Here is a 21,962-nt window from a genome sequence, read left to right on the forward strand (position 1 = left end):
TCACCTCAGCCTCCCAAAGGCGGGGGATTACAGGCTGAGCCACCGAGCCCGGCTTAATTTTTTTTTGTTTTTTTTTTTTGTAGAGAGACTAGGCCTCGCTATGTTGCCTATACTGGTCTTGAATTTCTGGGTCCAAGAAATCCTTCCTCCTCGCCCTCCCAAAGTGCTGGGAATACAGGCGTGAGTACCCGGTCCACAAGTGGTATATATATATTTTTTTCTTTTTGGAGTCAGAGTCTCACTCTGTCGCCTAGGCTGTAGTGCAGTGGCACACTCATGGCCACTGCAGCCTCAACCTGCTAGGGTCAGGTGATCTTTTCACCTCAGCCTTACACATAGCTGAAACCACAGGCATGCGCCACCACGCCCAGCTAATTTTTTTTATTTATTTCAGAGACAAGGTCTCGCCATGTTGCCCAGGCTGGTCTCAAACCCATAGGCTCAGGTAATCCTATCACCTCTGCCTCCCAAAGTGCAAGTATTTTTTTCAAATATTTTTCATTAAAGTTACCTGAACATTAATTACAATCTTTAGTTCAAAATTATGTGCTTTGTGGTTAACCTTTCTGATGTCTGTGGTAATCATTAACGTCAGTTAAGCATTTATTGTCTAATACCTACCTTTCTAGCCTTACCTGCTTTCCCACCGAACTGGATGCATTGCTTCCCCTACCTTAAACCCCTTCCACATTTACCTCTGCCTAGAATGTACTTTCTCAGTTCATCCAAACCAAAACCTAACTTTGTTGCCATTGCCACCATGAAGCTGGAAATAACTGTTGCCTTCCCCAGACTGTTGCATATACCTTATGTGGCACTTAATGCTTTTTACTTTGTAATATGATTATTTGTGTATGTGTGTTATTTCCACTAAGAATCTTTGACGGCTAGTACTATGTCATACACTCTATGATCCACAGCACCTAACTTTGAATAAAGCAAACGCTTTAACACATCAGACTAATGGATTTGTATACCAGATACACAAGTACCTTTATGGGCTATTGAGTCCTCCTGGGCTATATAGCTAGTTCCTCCGCTACAAGCTGCGGGGCCTCTTTTCTGTCTCAGTGGGTCCAGCTGTCTCTTTTTACAGCTGTCAGCTTGCCTCATTTAAGCAGCCACCTCTTGCCCTCAATTCTAGAGTTGCTATTATTGCTCATCTTCAATAAGCTGGGGAACTAGAAACACTTGAATTTTGTTTGTTTAAAGCAAAAGACTTTGTGAGGGCTTCAGGGACTTTCCTATGAGGAAATATTTTATACATAGGCTTTGATCTTTATTTTGGATAATCTGAAACTTTCTGATTTTTGGCTGATTTTAGAGATAGTTGAGATTCTCAGAAAAGTGAGTGTTTCATAATGGTGTTGTGTTTTATCTGTTTACAGCAAAATTCAGTCAACAAATTATTTACTGAGCTATATATAATGCACTTCGGGACAATACAGATCTTGCCCTCAACAAGCTGTTTTAGTAGAAAAAGCATTAGTGTGCTCTTCCTGTATAAGTAGGGCACTCAATCTTTTCTTATTCAAACTGAGTTATGAAGTTCTAGGTCAGTTCATCCCCAGGGATCTCGGACTGGAAAACAGGGTGGCAACGTGGGGAGAGTGGGAGGGCAGGGTGAGATAGGAAGGGCTTCTGGATTTAACCTTACTTCCTCAGTCATGCTCACCTTTAGTTACTGATGAATTTCCCTGTTTTTAGACCTAATCTGTTCAGCTGTGACAGAGCAGAACCAGTGACATTAATCATGCTGACTGATCTGGCATCTGGAGTTAACCCTGGGCACTGTGTGCCTATCTTGCCTCAGCCTTCCCTTTCTCCCACTTTGCTAGTCAAATCAGAACAATGGATGAATGTCCAAGACTCCACTCTGCCTTACATGGAGCCTTGTCAAAAATCCTATTCTAGACTAGGCACAATGGCTCACGCCTGAAATCCTAGCACTTTGGGAGGGCGAGGCAGGAGTATTGCTTGAGCCTAGGCATTCAAGACCATCCTAAGCAACATAGCGAGACCTTTACTCTACATAAAATAAAAAAAAAATTAGCCTGGTGTGGTGTCCTAAATACTCTGTAGGCTGAGGCAGAAGGATCGCTTGGGCCCAGAAATCTATGAGCCATGATTGTGCCATTGTACTCCAGTCTGGACGACAGGGCAAGACCCTGACGCAAAAATAAATAAATAAATAAATAAATAAATCCTAGCCTCTTGAATGGGACCTTGCCTGGTTTTGCGCTGACATTTATTTTTATCTACATCATCTCTACAAGTGAAGGAAACATTTTGTTTAGTTATTTTTCTGCCAGGTTTTTAATCTAGATTAGGGACATTGAATGTTAAGAATTCCTTAGAGTGCTAAGTCACTTTCTACAGGTGGCAATTAAAGATCCTGCCTGGTAGACAAACAGCAAATCACTTGATATGGTGATAGATGATGTTTGAGTATGGGTGTAGTTTTCTTTATGAACTAAGTATATTATTGAAAAACATGTGGGTATGTCAATATAGAAGTCAAATAGTTTAAAATGTACTGTTAATTGGTTTCTTCTCCTAGGACAGAAATGAACTTTTTTATTAGGCCAAGTAAAGCTTTATTAGGAAAGTAAATCTATTGAGAAAACAGTCAACTTTTGGTTATTCATGCTAATGTTATGAGCAGTAGTGTGAGTATATTTTCTTAATTATATTTAGTTTTGAAATTACTAAATATTTGTTCCTGAAGATAACAAATATCCCACTATACATTATCTTTGTATCAGACATGGTTACAAATTGGTAGATTGTTTGGCACATCTCCTTCAGCTACATAGACTCTCATTGTCACATCTTGAAGACATTTTTTTTTTTTTGAGTCAGAGTCTCACTCTGTCGCCCAGTGGCATGCTCACAACCTCTGCAGCCTTGACCTGCTGAACTCAGGTGATTCTTCTGCCTCAGCCTTCCCCAAGTGGCTGGAACCACAGGTGCATACCACCACACCTAAGTTTTTGGATTTATTATAGAGACAAGGTCTCGCCATGTTGCCCAGGCTGGACTGGAACCTCTAGGCTCAGGCAATTTTCTCTCCTCTGCCTCCCAAAGTGCTGGGATTACAGGTGTGAGCCACCATGCGGGGCAATATTGTCACATCTTAAAGCCTTTTAAAGAGACATTGGGGGGGGAGGGCACAACATCAATAAGGGTACCTGATCTCAAACCAGGCAAAGTGGGGACCAGTGGGAGGCCCAAACTTTACCTGTACGACGGTTATTTGTATACCTAATCTTGAATTGTACCCCACTTTAAATTACAAAAAAAAAAAAGAGAGACATGAAGTTTTTTTCCTTGGTTTGAAGGCTTCAGACTGGCAGCTTTGGGTAAAACTCTTTCTCAGCATGAGCCCTCTTAGGGCTTTTAGACTGAACCTCTGACTTTGCTAGAGTTGCTTGAGAGTTTTGAATAACAATTGACCTTGGCGGGGCTTGGTGGCTCAGCCTGAAATCCCAGCACTTCGGGAGGCCGAGGTGAGTGGATTGCCTGAGCCCACGGGTTCGAGACCTGCCTGGGCAACTTGATGAGACCTCATTGCTACAATAAATCAAAAATTAGCTGGGCGTGGTAGCGCGCGCCTGTAGTTCCAGCTACTTGAAAGGCTGAGGCGGAAGGATCGCCGGAGCCCAGCAGGTCGAGGCTGCAGTGGCCAGGAGCGGCCATTGCACTCCAGTCTGGGTGACAGAGTGAGACTCCAACTCAAAACAAAAAAAACAACAACAAAAAACAATTGACCTTGATTCATGATTCCCATTCATCAGAGCAGAGAGTAGCAAATTATGTATCTCCTAAACTGAATTTTTAAAAAACTTTTAAAATCTAAAAAGTTTTAAAATTTGAGGCAACTGTTATTTTTGTCTTTTCTGGGGAATGTAATCTGAACCTCATATTTGACTGTGTGGTGGTGATCCAGCATAAGCCAGGTTAAGGTAAAAGGGGAAGTCATTGGCTCATGAAACTAAGAAAGAAGTTCTAGGATGATGCTAACTTCTGTCAGAGCTGGCTTCCATGGTCTTGATGTCATTAGGACACTGTCTTTGATACTTCTTTCTTCTGTGTTGGCTTCATTCTCAGATAGGCAAAAATGATCACTCTCAGTGCTAGATTTATATCTCCCTCACAAATTTGTAATCTAGATGAAAAGAGTGTCTCTTTCTTGATAGTACCAGCAAAAGTTTTCTTGGACAGGCCCAAATTGGCATGACTTGGGTCACATACCTGTCTTTGAAACAAAAGAGAGTGGGTACCAGGTTAGTCAGGCCTCCCTGGATCCTCTGTCCGCTCCTGAACTCAGGGATTTGGGGGCAGTCCCATCTGCACTACGTGGAATAAGAATGGGTGGGAAATGATTTCCTCTGAAGATATAGTTGACCAAAAAATAAAAAAAGGTATGTCCCTTGGAGATAGAATTTGAATGATGATTTATGGGGAAGGGGTAACACGTTTCACATTGTTGGCAGTTACTTATTGCTGTATGATAATCTGAAAACTTAGTGACTTGAAACAACAAAAATCATCATCTCTAATAGTTCTGGGGGTTGACTGGACTCAGCGAGATGATTGTCGTTTGGGGTCTGTCAGGTGGTTGTAGTCAGATAGCTGAAGGCATCTTGAGGACACACTTGTGTGTCTGGAGGCAGATGCTAACTGTAAGCTAGGCTTTAGCAGGGCTTCCTCACAGCACAGTGACTGGCTTCCAAGAGCCAGTCAAAAGACCAGGTGAAATCTGGGTCTCCTTTTATGTCCTAGTCTACAAGTCACATGGTGTAACTTTTGCCATGTTCAAGGGAGTGAACACAGACCTCACCACTTGATGAGAGGAGTGTCAGTGTCACATTGTAAGAAAGCAGACAGGATGGAAGAGTTTAATGTGGCAGCCATCCCAGAAAATGGAATCTGCTGCACACATTGCCATATTTCAGGTGACTAGTTTTTATAAGGAACATGAAATATAAATTAAACTATGGCAGTTCTTGGGTTGTCCTTGTATTGATCAGATCATTTTGTTGCCTAATGTATCATTTAGTATCACTCCTTAGCCTTCAGGCATTCTTATTCTTCCTCATAGCCCTCTGAACCCATGTTGGTGAATTATCTTGACTTCCTTTATGTATAGTCTTGTTAAGTGGATAAATTAGCAATTAGCCTTTTACTACAGATGTAAAAACAGAAAAACCCTTCCTTGTTGCTTCCCCAGCACAGTCAGGAGTGGTGGTGGGTGAGTCGATAAGTTCAGCATGTAGGAGATCTCCTGAAACTTTGAATCTTGAGCATGTGATGTTATTTCTGAAGGAACTATTGGAGGCCATTTATTAAAAGGGCTGTACCTCAGGGAGGTTCTTCCCATTGAGCCACTGTGACCTTTGCTTCCTGGTCCTTCAAAGCTCCTTTGATTGTTGTTCATTTCCAAGCCTGGTTCTTTAGCCTCCCAAGTCTTTGAGCCCTCAGATTGCCTTCTAATTATCTTTTGTTCAAGTTAGCCAGAGTTGGGTTCTGCTGTTTGTAACTGCAGAGCCTTACAGAGCCTTAATTGACTCTCATAACTATAGTTGTTTTGTTTTTTGGGGTTTTTTTGAGTTAGAGTCTCTGGTGCCCAGGCTGGAGTGCAGTAGCACGCTCACAGCCACTGCAGCCTTGACTTGCTGGGCTCAGGTGATCCTTCCATCTCAGTCTTCCAAGTAGCTGAAACTACAGGCACGAGCCACCATGCCCGGCTAACTATAGCTATTTTAATACCTAAATTAATTGTATTTCTTTGGTCTTGCCAGAAAGCTCAGTTGAGAAATATCATGGTAAATTATTTTGTTAATGATTTGTGTTAAAACAATACTTACCAACTTTTGCTACAATGGACCTCTTAACATTAAAAGTGGCATCTTAGAATCAAAGAAAGGAATTGAGATTTTCTGTTTACCTAATGGCTAAGGGACAAGGATGGGGGGAATAAGAGTGTAACCTATATTATGTAAATATTCAAAAATATCATTTACTGACAGACAGTAGCATCAATTTAGCCATATGGTTCCATGTCACTTTATTCTTTAATATCTAGTGTGTGTGTAGCAGATACTGCCAAGCTCTGACCAGATCCCTTTGGTTCCTTTTATCGGTTCCATGCACCCATCCTGTAGCTTCTGTGTGTTTTTGCTTCTAATGGCTGGCATCTGTGACTCTTTTGTGGTCTGTCTTTGGGTGACTGGCATCACTTTGTGCATGAGTCCAGAGAACTGGAAGTGCCTGGCAGTTTACATTGCCCTGGGGAGGCCCTTAGTTGTTGACTAACTGATGCAAGGCTGTGAAACACCAGTACCTTTGCCTTGAGGCAGCTCAAACTCAGAGGCCTTATTTATACTACAGAGCTCCCCTGCTAGATCAGGCGAAGGCTGCAATTTTGCCCCAAATCATATCCTTGCTTCTTTCCTTCCTGCTCTCCTGGGAGCACCTCCTTGATAAAGCATGTCTATTTGAGTCTTTCATGATCTGCTACTGGGGAATCCTAATTAAGACAGTATGAATCTAAGCCTTCTTCATATTTATAGACTTTGGAATCACTTTTGAGCATCATAGTAATACATTGCTATTTCCAACTTGTTCTTGGAATATTGACTTTCGGTCCTTTGGGATGGCCAAAACATATATTAAAAATGATGCTAGTTAGGTCAGCTGCATTTCTCCTTTGATTTAACTCACGGCTCCATTTTTACCTTAATTGAGTTATGCTGGATATTAAATAGCTTGTCTTACAATTTATTCAGTGCAGTCATAGCACTAGGATGCCCTTCAGTGTGCATGAATCATTCTTACTGATCCATTTAGGAAGCTTGGTCAGTATTTACTGTGTTTAATTGTATTGCTTGGAATGTGATACAATAACTTTATTTTAATATTGCATCATAGGAAGCTTTCTATTCTAAAGTGGTTAAATAATATAAGAATAATCCTTCATAACATTTGATAGATATTTCCTATAAAACTGTTTGGTACTGATGCTTTTTAAGGGGGACTAATTCTTTGACAATTTTTTCTAAAAAATGAGTCGTTCCAAAAGATTTGTTAAGACAAACATCAGGCCTTAGCCTCCCTGCTCCCCCATTTTCTCTTCCCTAAGATAACCACTTTCAACTCTTAGTTAACTCTTTTGGTATTTATATGTGTATATTAAATGACATGCTGGAGCGCATTCTTAATTTTTCAGCTTAGTCATTATCTCTTGATATCCCCTTGGATAGAGATAAGACCTTTGTTCTTCATGAATTTATTAATTTGTCCTCATATTTTGCTTTATGTGTGTCAGTGCACATTCCTCATTCCTGCATCTCCTCAATATAGTTACCAATTTTCGTTAGATCAGCAGTTTTGAACTTATGGTCCAGGGAGCCATGGGACCCCTGAGACTTTTTCAAGGGCTCTGTGAGGTCAAAACTTTTCATAATGATGCAAAGCCGTACTTGCTTTTTTTTACTCATTCTTTCATGAGTATACATTGGAGCTTTCCAGAGACTTTGTGATATGCAGAAACAAATATGAGAATCCAGTTGTCTTCTGTTAGTGCAAAATAAACCCAATGCCACTCCTGTTACCTATTCTGAAAATGTATTTTTTTGTAAGAAATTTATGTTAACTTGTAATTGTTTATTCTTTTAGAATAAGTTAAATAGGGCCAGGCACGGTGGCTCAAGCCTATAATCCCGGCACTTTGAAAGGCCAGGGCGAGAGGATTGCCTGAGCCTACGGGTTCGTGACCATCCTGGGCAACATGGTGAGACCTCATCTCTACAATAAATTAAAAAATTAGCTAGGTGTGGTGGCACACGCCTGTAGTTCCGGCTCTTTGGAAAGATGGGGTGGAAGGACTGCCTGAGCCCAGCAGGTCGAGGCTGCAGTGGCTAGGGGCATGCCACTGTACCCCAGCCTGTGCAACAGACTAAGACTCCAACTCAAAAAAAATAATAATAATAATTGGGCATGATAGTGCGCGCCTGTAGTTCTGGAAACTTGGAAGGCTGAGGCTGAAGGATCGCTAGAACCCAGCAGGTTGACGCTCAGGTGGCCGTGAGCATGCCACTGCACCCCATCCCCGGGCGACAGAGTGAAATTCCAACTCAAAAAATAAAAAAATAAAAATAAGTTAAATAAATATTTTTAAATTTTCCCAGTTTTGATTTTCATAGAGTTTTCTTTTTCTTTTAAATTTACCATAGTTCCTTAGCAACAGCCATGTCACAGTAGTACTAGTTGAAGATGTCTACACTGCCTGTACACCTGTACAATACAATACCAACTCATTTGTCCTTCTGTTTTGGTTCTTTCTTTCATTTCCAGGATGGTCACCTCTTACTCAGTAAAACTGCATTTCCCAAGTCACCTGCACATTACATATATGTAGAGGGGTCCTATTTGTCAGAGGGATACTGTAGTGGGCATTTGTCATTTGCAGCAGCCAGCATCTTTTTGTTTGTTTGTTTGAGTCAGAGTCTCACTCTGTCACCCAGGCTTTGACCTGCTGGGCTCAGGCGATTCTTGCATTTCAATCTTCCAAGTAGCTGGAACTACAGGTGTACGCCACCATGCCCCGCTAAGTTTTTGACTTATTGTAGAGATGAGGTCTCACCAAGTTGCCCAGACTGGTCTCGAACCAGTGGGCTCAGGCAATCCTCTGGCCTCGGCCTCCCAAAGTGCTGGGATTACAGACATGAGCCATCGCACCCAGCAGAACCTTTTGAACACCTTCTTCACATTTGGATAGGCTACAAATTGTGAGTCCCACTTTTCCAAGGTAGAAGATTTGTAGTTACAATGGAGATATTATCCTCTGTGTTGCTCTGAAGATGGCCTGCCAACAAGGCATGGCAGGAAGTTCTAGGTATCCAAGAGCTTGGAAAACTTGAGTTGATCTTAAGGACTATGATAGGAAACCTAGTGAAGGACTGAGGTTATCAAGGCTAATGAGGAATTAAGATTATATGCACTGTTTACCCTGCCTTCCAATATTTAAACCTCTGTCTTTGTTGGGATCATGTTAAACTAACTCAGAGTAGTAGCCTCTTCTCAAAGGTCTCTGGGCCCTGGGAAAATTTCTTCAAAGTGTTGCCTCTGAGCCAGTGTGATGGCTCGTGATGGAATTCCAGCTACTTGGGAGAATCACTTTAGGCCAGGAGTTCAAGACCAACCTGGGCAACATAGCAAGACCCCACCTCTAAAATAGAGGGAAAATTTAGCTGGATGTAATGGCACACACATGTAGTCTCAGTTTTTTGTTTTTTTTTTTTTGAATCAGAATCTCAGTGTCACACTCACAGCCACTGTAGCCTTGAACTGCTGGGCTTAGGCGATCCTTCCACCTCAGCCTTCTAAGTAGTTGGAACTATAGGTGTGTGCCACCACGCCCAGCTAATTTTTTGTTTTGTTGTAGAGACAAGGTCTCACCAAGTTGCCCAGGCTAGTCTTGAACCCTGGACTCAGACAGTCCTCTCGCCTCCGCCTCCCAAAGTGCTGGGATTATAGGCTTGAGCCACCAGGCCTGGCTTTTTTTTTTTTTTTTTTTTTTTTTTTTTTTGTTGAGTCAGTATCTCGCTCTGATGGCAGTGGCACACTCACAGCTCACCACAACCTCAACTTCCTGGGCTCAGGATATCCTTATGCCTCAGCCTCCCAAGTAGCTGGTACTACAGGTGTGCACTACCATGTGCAGCTAATTTTTTTATTTTTATTTTTTTGTAGAGACGAGATCTCATTATGTTCCCCAGGCAGTCTTGAACTCCTGGGCTCAAGCAATCCTCTCTTGGCCTCCCTAAGTGCTGGGATTGCACAAGTGAGTCACCATGCCTAGCTACATTTTTTCCCCTATTTTAAATTTCCAGTGACTTTTGTGTTCCTTTAATATTTCTCTTTTAAAAAAAGAAATATCTTGTTTCATGGATGTGGTATCTTCTATCTCTGAGGATGTTAATTATAGGTATTTTTTTTCTTTAGTGTTTTTTTTTTTCCCCTCTACATTGTTTCTTCCAAATCCTTTTTTCCCATTTGTTAGGGGTTTTGTCTTTTATGTTAGAGGTCTTTTTCTTCCAGTTTGTGGTGCTATTTAATTGTTCATATTTAAGAGTAAAGCACAAACTGATTAGAAACTGAGCGGATGGGTGGGCCCTGAGGATGAGTGAGTTTCACCATAGGGAAATTAGATAGAGACCCAAGTGTTTTATTAGAGGGACTCCCAAACTTCAGTTTCCCCAGAGAGGTATCTCCACTGTCCTTGGGAGATAGGAGCCTGGCTGCTAATCTGATTTTAGCATAGAGCTGATTTTTGGTGTAGACTGATCCCAGCCACTGGGTCTCGCCTGGTGTCTTTCGCTCTGGTTCAGCCTCCAAACCCTGCAGGAAACTGAAGGTTCTCCTCCCTGCCCTCACAGGCCTTCCCCGCTGCCCACCCCTGTCAGAGGCAGCTGCCCCTTCTTGTCTCCTATTGTATCTTAGACTTATCATAGCACTTACAATACTTTATTGGAGGGACTCCCCAGTTAATAAACTTGACTGTTTATTAGTTTATTCCCCCTGAGGGCAGGGATTGGATCTTCTTGTTGATCATATTATCCCCAGTACCAGGCACATTAGATACTCAGTCTGCATACGTCTGTATCCTGGAGTTGAGCCATTACATTCGACCTAACCCCCATCCCAGAAGACCAGAGGTTCATTCTCTGGAGAGGGAGAGACAGAGTTTTCATGCAGCTTCTATAGAGCCTGTGAGCAGGGGGCACCAGGAGTGCCTCTTTGGGGTTATTGGCCCTGTTTTCTACCCATTTAATGAGGTTCTGTCACCAACTCTAGTCAGGATAGAGGCTCTAAATCAGCAGTCACATAGTTCCTTGGAAGAAGTGCAACAGTTTCTTGGATGAAAATAAGTAAGTTCTTGTTTTCAGTGAGTCCAGAGGTCATTGGTTCCAACTCAGCATTGGAAAGGGATCAGTCATAGGCCACTGTGAGCTCCTCTTTTTCCTCCTTTTTAAATTTAACTTTTTATTATGAAAAATTTCAAATACACAAAATAAACTTTTGAATTAAATCTCAGACGTCATATCATTTCTTCTGTAAATATTTCTATCTTTAAAAAGTATTCTTTTTAAAAAATCACATCATTATCAAAACTCAGGGAAAAAAACAATTGTTTCTTAATATCATCAAAGATATATTCTTTTTTTAAGTCGGAATCTCACTGTTGCCCAGGCTGAAGTGCAGTGGCATGCTCACAGCCACCACAGCCTCGACCTGCTAGGCTCAGATGATACTTCTGCTTCAGCCTTCCAAGTAGCTGGAATCACAGACGTGTACCCCCACGCCCTGCTAATTTTTGTGATTTACTGGGGAGATGAAGTCTTGCCAAGTTGCCCAGGCTGGTCTTCAACCCCTGAACTCAGGTATTCCTCTCACCTCTGCCTTCCAAAGTGCTGGGATTACAGGCGTGAGCCACCATGCCTGGCTATCAAAGATATATTCCTTTTTTTTTTGAGTCGGAGTCTCACTCTGTCGCCCATACTGGAGTGGAGTGGCCACTCCTGGTCACCGCAGCCTCGACCTGCTGCACTCCGGCGATCCTTCTGCCTCAGCCTTCCAATTAGCTGGAACTACAGGCGCACACTACCATACCCGGCTAAGTTTTTGATTTATTGTAGAGATGAGGTCTCACAAAGTTGCCCAGGCAGGTCTCGAACCCACGGGCTCAGGCAATCCACTCACCTCAGCCTCCCAAGGCGCGAGATTATAGGCTGAGCCACCAAGCCCGGCTCAAAGATATATTCTAAACAGGTTAGTTAGTTTAATAGCAGCCCAACAGTTCAAAATGGACTCTGAAAAAATGGCTTTGGTTCAAGCTTGTTCATCTTTTGTTTTTCTTTCTCTTTTTTTTTTTGAGTTGGAGTCTCACTTTGTCACTCAGACTGGAGTGCAGTGGCCACTCCCGGCCACTGCAGCCTCGACTTGCTGGGCTCCGGTGATCCTTCCACCTCAACCTTCCAAGTAGCTGGAACTACAGGTGCGTGCTACCATGCCTGGCTAATTTTTGATTTATTGTAGAGATGAGGTCTCATCAAGTTGCCCAGGCAGGTCTCAAACCTGCGGGCTCAGGCAATCCACTCACCTCGACCTCCCAAAGTGCTGGAATTTCAGGCTGAGCCACTGAGCCTGGCCTCTTTCTCATTTTTTTATATGGAGGTATAATTTTGTGCTTTCTTGAGGTATAATGTACCTACCATAAAGCCCATGTTTTAGTCCCATTCAAAATATTTTTTAGAGAAGGGGTCTTGCTACGTTGCCCATACTGGTCTCAAACTCTTGACTTAAAACAGTCCTCCCACCTCAGCCTCAAAGTGCTGAGATTACAGGCATGAGCCACCACACTTGCCCTCAATTCAAATATTTTTAACAAATTTATGAGTTGTGTAACTCTGACCACAATTAAATTGTAGAACATTTCTGTCACTCTCCACCCCAAAAATTCCCTCTTCCCATTTGCACTTATTCCCCAATGCCACCCTCAGCCCCAAGTAACCATAATCTGTTTTCTATAAATTTATCTTTTCTGGCTGGGCTCAGTGGCTCAGCCTGTAATCCCAGCACTTTGAGAGACCAAGGCAAGTGGATTGCCTGTGCCCGTGGGTTCAAGACCAGCACGGGCAGCTTGGCGAGATCTCGTCTCTGCAATAAATCAAAAATTAGCTGGGCGTGGTAGCATGTGCCTGTAGTTCTAGCTACTTGGAAGGCTGAGGTGGAAGGATCACTGGAACCCAGCAGGTTGATGCTGGGGTGGCTGTGAGTGTGTCACTGTACTCCAGCCTAGGCGACAGAGTGAGACTTCAACTCAAAAAAAAAAATTTCTGTGTCTATGATTTTTTTTTCTTTCTGTTTATTGGATAGACTTTCAGTCAGGCCTCCTGTCTTAGTCACACTTTCACTCTAATTCCCCATCACTTAGGCTATCAGTACCTGAGCCTTTGAGAGGAGAGTTTATATATCAGGTGGTTTTCTCCACTGCCAATTTAGGATTTTTGCTTTGTGGGTGTGCTAAGTCAGTTAGGACTCATTCACCTGCTGCTCTCCATCTTCCAAAATGTTATTGAAGTCTTTTCCATTTTTTTTTTTCTTGAGGGTTTAAAACAACAACAGGCCAGGCGCGGTGGCTCAAACTTTTAATCCCAGCACTTTGGGAGACCAAGGTAAGTGGATTGCCTGAGCCCACAGTTCGAGAACAGCCTGAGCAACTTGGCAAGACCTCATCTCTACAATAAAGCTCAAAAAATTAGCCGGGCATAGTAGCACATGCCTGAGTTCGGCTACTCGGAAGGCTGAAGCGGAAGGATTGCTGGAGTCCAGCAGGTCAACGCTGGGGTGGCCATGAGTGTGCCACTGCACTCCAGCCTGGGCGATGGAGTGAGACTCCAACTCAAAAATGAAAAAACAAAACAAAAAACTTTAGTGTATTTTTGATGGGGTTTCAGGAAATCAGTAGGGAGTAAATGTGTGTGTGCAATCTTCTGCCATTTATAACTGAAAATCTTTCCCACTCATCTGCCCTCTTTTCTCTTTTCCTTTTTTTTTTTTTTATTCAGAGTCATACTCTGTTGCCCAGGCTGGAATACAGTGACTTGCTCACAGCCACTGCAGCCTTGACCTGCTGGGCTCAGGTGATCCTTCTGCCTCAACCTTCCAAGTAGCTGGAACCACAGGCGTGCGCCTCCATGCCCAGCTAAATTTTTGAAATTTATTGTAGAGACCAGATCTCGCCAAGTTGCCCAGACTGGTCTCAAACCCATGAGCTACCGCACCTGGCTTTTTTTTCTTATTTAAGTTTGTGAAGATTATTTGGAATTTCTTGGCATTCATTCACTGTCCTTAGGGAATGCAGAACTCTAACAAACTTCTGTGGAATGGATATGCCATCACCCACGTGCTGGTCTTTACTAACACAGACCCTCCGTGTTACCAGTGGGTCATATGAAGAGTGAAGGGAACCTGTAAACAGCCAATACCTAAGCCCATATGTGTGCATGCTTCCTGGGCTGATGGATGAATTGACATCTGTTCCTTATCTGACAATTCTTACTGTATGTGCCCATCATCACAAGTTGCAAATGGTCCAAGCTTGACCACCCACACCTCTCTTTTTATCATACCCTTTGTGTTCTGACTTTGACTTAAGCTTTTCTACATCTTAACACTTTTCTTTCTTTGTTTTCATATAGGATCATGGATTTTCCTGGTCACTTTGAACAGATCTTCCAGCAGCTGAACTACCAGAGACTTCATGGGCAGCTCTGTGATTGTGTCATTGTAGTGGGGAACAGACACTTTAAAGCCCACCGCTCTGTGCTGGCAGCATGCAGCACACATTTCCGAGCCCTGTTCTCAGTGGCAGAGGGAGATCAGACCATGAATATGATCCAGCTGGATAGCGAGGTAGTGACAGCAGAGGCCTTTGCTGCACTGATTGACATGATGTATACCTCCACCCTCATGCTGGGGGAGAGCAATGTTATGGATGTCTTATTGGCAGCCTCTCACCTGCATTTGAACTCTGTTGTTAAGGCGTGTAAACATTACCTAACGACAAGGACGCTGCCCATGTCTCCCCCCAGTGAGCGCGTTCAGGAGCAGAGCGCCCGCATGCAGCGCTCCTTTATGCTACAGCAGCTGGGACTAAGCATCGTGAGTTCAGCACTCAATTCTAGCCAGAGCGGTGAGGAGCAGCCAGCCCCCATTAGCTCCTCCATGCGCAATAACCTGGACCAGCGGACGCCCTTCCCCATGAGACGCCTTCACAAGCGCAAGCAGTCTGCAGAGGAGCGAGCCAGGCAACGCCTCCGGCCCTCCATGGATGAGTCTGCCATTTCAGCTGTTACTCCAGAGAGCGGGCCTTCAGGGGTCCATCCTCGGGAAGAGTTCTTTTCCCCAGATTCTCTGAAAATTGTGGATAATCCGAAAGCCGACGGGATGACCGACAACCAAGAAGACGGTGCTATCATGTTTGACCAGTCTTTCGGCGCTCAAGAAGATGCCCAGGTGCCCAGCCAGTCTGACAACAGTGGCAACAACATGGCACAGTTGTCCATGGCCTCGCGTGCAACTCAGGTTGAAACTAGTTTTGATCAGGATGCTGCAACAGAGAAAAGTGGCTTTCCATGTGACAATCCTGAAGTTGGCCTTGGTGAGAAGGAGCACATGAGGGTGGTGGTCAAATCCGAGCCCTTGAGCTCACCTGAGCCTCAGGATGAAGTGAGCGATGTGACCTCACAAGCAGAAGGCAGTGAGTCTGTGGAAGTGGAAGGAGTTGTGGTCAGTGCCGAGAAGATAGACCTCAGCCCTGAAAGCAGTGATCGGAGTTTTTCAGATCCCCAGTCTAGCACGGATAGGGTAGGTGACATCCACATTTTGGAAGTCACAAATAACCTAGAGCATAAGTCCACTTTTAGTATTTCAAATTTTCTTAACAAGAGCAGAGGAAGCAACTTCAGTGCAAATCAGAACAATGATGATAATATCCCGAACACCACTAGTGACTGCAGGCTGGAGAGCGAGGCCCCTTATTTGCTGAGTCCTGAAGCTGGGCCTGCGGGCGGGCCCTCCTCTGCTGCTGGCTCCCATGTGGAGAACCCATTTAGTGAACCTGCAGACTCCCACTTCGTTAGGCCTATGCAGGAGGTGATGGGCCTGCCGTGCGTGCAGACTTCAGGCTACCAAGGAGGAGAACAGTTTGGGATGGATTTTTCCAGGTCTGGTTTGGGCCTCCACTCCTCCTTCTCCCGGGTAATGATAGGTTCCCCAAGGGGAGGAGCCAGTAACTTTCCATACTACCGCCGCATAGCTCCCAAAATGCCAGTTGTAACTTCTGTCAGGAGCTCACAGATCCCAGAAAACTCTGCCAGTTCCCAGCTAATGATGAATGGCGCCACATCCTCCTTTGAAAATGGCCATCCTTCCCAGCCTGGCCCTCCACAGTTGACCAGGGCATCTGCTGATGTCCTGTCCAAGTGCAAGAAGGCCTTATCAGAGCACAATGTTTTGGTTGTGGAGGGAGCTCGCAAGTATGCCTGCAAAATCTGCTGCAAAACTTTTCTGACTTTGACAGATTGCAAGAAGCACATCCGTGTTCACACAGGTGAAAAACCCTACGCCTGCCTGAAGTGTGGCAAGAGGTTCAGTCAGTCCAGCCACCTGTATAAACACTCGAAGACTACCTGCCTGCGCTGGCAGAGCAGCAATCTTCCCAGCACTTTGCTCTAGCCGTTTGTCCTCACGAGACAATGCAGAGGCCAGTTGTAGGACTGACTCTCTTTTGGTAAGCAGTTAATGCCATTGGGGTTGAAGCTTCAGGCTGCCCGGTGGCTATTGCAAATTTCAGCGTGATAAGTGGAGAACTGACACGTGTAGCATTTATGCTGCTGCATTTCTGAATGAAGTGCACGCCTTGGGAGAGGGATGCAGTCCCTGAAAGCAAGTTCTTCCTTAGGGTTGAGTAATGCAGTCAGAAAGTAGTTTGTAATTGATGTTGTTAAAAGTGGCACATTTAAAAATTTAAAAATAGAAGTGCAAAAAAATTTTTTTAGCAATTTTTGTAAAACTCTGTGAAGGATTTAATTAAATCTCCTAAACCCTCTGATGGGAATATTATATCACTGTACAGTGATGCAAAAAGCACTTATGTGTAACCAGTGGCGACTTGGTGCCTGTCTAAAAGGAAGGCCCTTGAGGACATGCCTGTCTGCCACAAATGCTTTAAAGTGTATCATGAGCTAGTCCTAGGCCTCAGAAAGTACTGTATTTTTTATTTTTGTCTGATTTGCAGTCACAGACACTGCACTTTGATGGTGCTGACACTGTGTCCAGAGAAAGCATTCTCTTGGACTATTAGGTGTATATACTTTTGAATACATCACTGTTGGATAGATGTTTTAACAGTTTTTTCTGGTTTTAAAAACAGTTGTAAATGGAGTATGTGCTTGTAGAGAGTGACAAGTAGGATATTGTTCCTGTATGTGCTGTTTAGCAGTATTTTAACCAACTTGTATCACAGATGTTACAGTTCCATGTTAGGAAGTCACAAAAGAGCTTGTGTTTGTCTTTGTTCTGATGATGTGGGGTCATGTTTTGTGGGGTCTTTCTTGGCACATTTACCCCTTGCTCCATCCAGACGTCAAGGGCCAGTCCAGGCTGACACATCGTACCCGAGGACAAGCTCTGCTTCATTTCTTCACACTCCCATGCCCCAAGTGGAGTCTCTCCAGGCCTAGATTACTGTTTTCAATTACAGACTAACCAAAAATGCCACCCCTCTCCCATTATTACTGTTATATACTGTACTCCAGCAGTATAGACCCTCAACTTTTATTGTTGTTTCCCTAGTCCAATACTGAATGTTGAAAATTGTTTGAAATCCAAAAGTAGCAGTGGTCGTGGATATTTTCCAGGCTCCGTAAGAGAATTAGGCAGCCCATGGCATAGCCAGGCTATGCCGTGTAGCGGGTAGCATCTGAGACTGTTGGAGAGGCATTTGGGTCACTGTGGGCCCGCCGGCTCACTTCCCCAGTGCCACTTTGCTGTCCTCTGACACTGTGCCAGCAAGGCTGTTAGTGGCACCTATGTTAGGCCAAGCTTTGGCTTATGTGCATCCAGGAGACTAGCACAGGTTAATGTATCTTTGTAGGATTCATGAACTCAGTCTAATTCATGCATGAACATGAGTTCATTTTATTTTTTGATCCAGCTTTTTTAGAAATACCAAACCATTGTGCATAATTTAGAGGAATTATTCCATTCTTGTGTTTAGAAAGCTAAGTATTTATGTGTAGTCTAAAACAAAAATTAGCGTGTGTTCTCTTAATCTAATGTGTGCAGTTGTACATCTGTGGATGAATCCATAACTTCCCAGAGGGGCTTTCCATCTCCCATGAACTGATTCCCAGGCAGGAAAACCAATAGGGATATCTGCGATTTCTTTTGAGTAGACGTGGGAAAGAGCCCCTTGGAGTGTAGGGGATTACCTGGGACATTCAGTTCCTATGACTCATTGTGGGCAGTCCATGTTCTGACACAGTGTGAGGAGATGCCACAGCCACCCCTCCACACGATGTAGGGACGTCTTGTGAGGAGGTTGATCTGGGGGCTCAGGTGTGTCAGCCTGGAGAATGAGAGAGGCCCTACCTGGGCCCAGGGAGAGGAGCCAGTGGCATGGGCAGAGCAGCGTGGTGCTCCTTCCCTTCCATCTTAAGGAGGCGGTGCCAGGAGCCTGTGCCCTCACCTCCACTCACATGTTAGCAGACATTTTGCTTTGGGGGTTGTCTCTGACACATGCTGGAGCCTTGCCTCTCCATTGCTAGATGGAACCTGGAATCTCTCATCTACCTCTTATGTCAAATCAGTTTCTACATGTGAGAAGCAAGCTGTGGGCCAGTGTCCTCGTACGTGCTGTAGCACTTAAAACATAACGTCAAGGTTCCCTGGAAAACCAGTCCCAGGGTTCCTGTGAACTGTAGGTTCTACCTGGATTATAACTGGTTGGGTACCTGAAGTTTTGATTGGTTAGCCTTAATTGGCCTGGCATGATCATGTAGACTCTTTTCTGGTGATCGGATCCTAAAGTTCTATGAAGGCACCCATGTCAGTGGTGCTATGCTGGTCACAATTTAAGATTTTGAAATAAAAAATTTGTCACATTCATGCCTCCAAATATGTGTTTTTATTTTGCTTGGTTTATTAAAGTTGAAACCAAAAAGGGTAGTGTCTCTTTCTCTGCTAGCCCCACTTTGACTAGTACTTTTTTAAAAGCAAGCCTCGTATGTTGTCCATAACATTGTTATATACCTTAAATACATATAATAAAATTATTTAATTAAAAAAGCAAGTCTCCGAGAAAACAGTGCTGTTAATAGCAATTACTGGTTGTTCTCCTTAAATTATTCCCTTCCACCTCCCCCGCCTTTTGTCTATGGACACGCGAGTTTTGTTCCCAGTCCACCCAGTTGCTCTCAGAGCGTCTGCCTAATCTTGCGCTGCTGCCTGGACCTGTCTCTCAAGTTGGAAACTCCATTTGCCAGTCTGGCTTGGCTGTAGGGAAGAGCTGGAAGCAGATTCCTTGAGATCAGAACAGGGCATTGGCAATAGTCAATAGTGGCTGATTTGGGGAGAAGTGGGTGAGATGGTGATTTTAAAAAGCTTATTTTTTGTAGAGACAAGGTCTCACTATGTTGCCCAGGCTGGACTTGAACTCCTGGGGCTCAAGCAACCTTCCCACCTCGGCCTCCCAAATTGCTGGGATTACAGGCATGAGCCATCGTGCCTGGCCCTGGGACTAATTTTAAACTGAAGAAACCCACCTACCTCCAATTACTCTGGATCAAACAAGTAAGAGTGTTGTACTTTTACTTCGTTTTTATTTCTTGCAATGAATTCTGCTTTATTGTATGTGCTCTTTAATTTAAAACCTGATGTCAGACTCAATTGCCACAGTCACACCTGGGATCTCCTTGTCCCATTCTTGGTGAGGGACAAGTGAAGGAATTTGGGCATAGAGGATGAAGAGTTAGGTAGTTTGGACAGTACTAATAATGGAAATGCTTGGGGTGAGGGCTGAGGTGGGAAGCAGATCACAGGATGTCCTGACTTACAAGGGGTAAATAGATGCTCTTTTTATTTTGAGAAAGCAGGATTTGAGAGGAAAGAAAAGCTCCCAGAGTGGGAGGGGACCCAAGGGGGTTGCCCTTTTTTTATTTTGTTAGATACAAGAATGTTGGGGCTAGGAGGGGTCTTGAAGCCAATCTGGACCCCCCGCCCTTGGTTAACAAATGGTGAACTAGGCCGGGCTCAGTGGCTCAGCCTGTAATCCCAGAACTTTGGGAGGCCGAGGTGAGTGGATTGCCTGAGCCCACGGGTTCGAGAGCTGCCCAGGCAACTTGTTGAAACCTGGTCCCTAGAATAAATAAAAAATTAGCCAGGCATGGTAGCGCGCACCTGTAGTTCCGGCTACTTGGAAGGCTGAGGCAGAAGGATCGCCGGAGCCCAGCAGGTCGAGGCTGCGGTGGCCGGGAGTGGCCACTGCACTCCACTCTGGGTGACGGAGTGAGACTCCAACTCAAAAAAAAAACAAACAGATGGTGAACCGAGGTGCCAGTTTTGCTTAGGAGTTTAGCACCAACAACCCTGCACCCCTGAATGATGCCCAGGATGGAGTGCAGGGGTGTGATCATAGCTCACTGCAACCTTGAACTGGGCTCAAGTGATCTCTGACCTCAGCTTCCCCAGCTGTGCAGCGCCACCAGACCCAGCTCAATGCTTTTTGTTAGCTTCCCCCAGTCACAGGCTGAGACGGTCTTTAAGATAATTATTTAATAACAGAATTAAACACTCTGACTCAGGTGTGTCTAACCACAAAGGGGACAAGCACATCTATCAGCACCAGTGTTCCCTCACAGAATCAGGACAGAACAGGCATTTTCCTTGGCTTCCCGCCTGTGGGTCCAAATAAAGCCTGGGCGCATCCGGCAGAGCACCAAGGTACTGTTTGCCTCCCAGCCCTCGATGTCCCCTCCCCCTTTTGGCTACAGCTTGAGTTCACTGGGCATCGGCTCCCCTCTCAGGCCAGCCAGCAAGTTGTTAGCAGCCAGCAAGGACATCGTGTTGCGAGTTCCGTGGGTGGCACTACCGATGTGGGGCAGGATCACTGGAAAGACGAGAGAGAGGTAAGGGGGGCTCAGAAGCCTTAAACTGGGCTCCTGTCTTGTGGCTGGGGTTTGCCAGAAAGAATATCAAGAACCTGCTTCATGATTGCTATGCCTTTTCTCCTGTCACTAAACGCTCCACTCCCCGGGTCCTAAGGTTCAGAGTAACAATAAAAGGACTCTGGGTGATGGAAACCCAGTCACAAGTGTAACAACAGACCTGTATCCTAAATGCAAGAATGTCAGGGCCAGGAGGGGTCTTGGAGTCACTCTAGACCCACCCTTCAGTTAACAGATGGTGACCCTAGGTGTCAATCTTGCTTCGGAGTTTAGCACTGGCCACCCCACATCTGCACCCCTGAATGATGCCACAGGGCCACAGGGCTTTTTATCCACAGAAATCATTTCAAGATGAAATGCTGGCAGCATAGCCCCTGCTGGCCTCACTGCAGAGCAGCTGAAGCTACTTGTCCCCAAAGAATTGCACAGTGTTGCACACCTGTAGCCCCAGCTGCCTGGGAGGCTGAGGTGGGAGGGTCGCTTGAGCCCACGAGTTCAAAGTCAGCCTGGGCAACATAGTGAGACCCTGTCTCTTAAAAAACAAAAGCAAGAAACTGCCTTTTGAAGCAGTACCTGGGGCCCTGAGCTGACTTCCCAGGCCTTGGGAGGGTGGGACCAGTTTTCTCGGCTGTGGGCAGCAGCCCTGGCTTCACAGCTAATGTTCCTTGCAGGCTGGGGTGCAGGGCAGGGACAGTAAAGTTTCCAAGGGCAGCAGTGAATGGGAGCATTCACTGGGCAGCACGGTTAAAGATCTTCTGTTTGGGTTTCCATTCCAGAATCTAAATAAAGGATCGGGACCAGCCTAGACACCTGAGGCCCTGACCACTCAATCTGGAGCCAGAAACTACACCAGCTATCTGAACAGAATTTTTTTTTTTGAGTTGGAGTCTCACTCCATCACCCAGGCTGGAGTGCAGTGGCACATTCATGGCCACTGCAGCCTCGACCTGCTGAGCTCAGGCAATCCTCCTGCCTCAGCCTTCCAAGTAGCTGGAACTACATGCATGTGCCACCATGCCCAGCTATGAACAGAACTTAATATAAAGCATTAACTAGGTATAAAGTCATTGTAACAGAGCCGGGAACGGTGGCTCAGCCTGTAATCCTGCACTTTGGGAGGCTGAGGTGAGTGGACTGCCTGAGCCCATGGGTTCAAGACCCACCTGG

The 21,962-nt window shown here is 44.8% G+C and overlaps 2 protein-coding genes across 2 annotated transcripts in view; one reads left to right on the top strand and one right to left on the bottom strand.

The window, feature by feature from the left end:
* The window catches only part of ZBTB5 (zinc finger and BTB domain containing 5), a 27,340-nt gene extending 8,421 nt beyond the window's left edge, over nucleotides 1-18,919 (top strand). The window contains exon 2 of the mRNA XM_008074149.1: nucleotides 14,268-18,919. Coding sequence (XP_008072340.1) covers nucleotides 14,272-16,305 — 2,034 coding nt within the window. The 5' untranslated portion in view covers nucleotides 14,268-14,271 and the 3' untranslated portion in view covers nucleotides 16,306-18,919. The remainder of the gene's footprint in view (nucleotides 1-14,267) is intronic.
* Nucleotides 18,920-20,386: 1,467 nt separating this feature from the next.
* Nucleotides 20,387-21,962, bottom strand: part of GRHPR (glyoxylate and hydroxypyruvate reductase) — a 14,486-nt gene continuing 12,910 nt past the window's right edge. Inside the window, exon 9 of the mRNA XM_008074150.1 lies at nucleotides 20,387-20,737. Coding sequence (XP_008072341.1) covers nucleotides 20,616-20,737 — 122 coding nt within the window. The 3' untranslated portion in view covers nucleotides 20,387-20,615. The remainder of the gene's footprint in view (nucleotides 20,738-21,962) is intronic.

This window comes from Carlito syrichta, unplaced genomic scaffold (assembly GCF_000164805.1).
Source record: "Carlito syrichta isolate Samal-C Ts95f unplaced genomic scaffold, Tarsius_syrichta-2.0.1 Scaffold316346, whole genome shotgun sequence".
NCBI classification, from domain to species: Eukaryota; Metazoa; Chordata; class Mammalia; order Primates; family Tarsiidae; genus Carlito; species Carlito syrichta.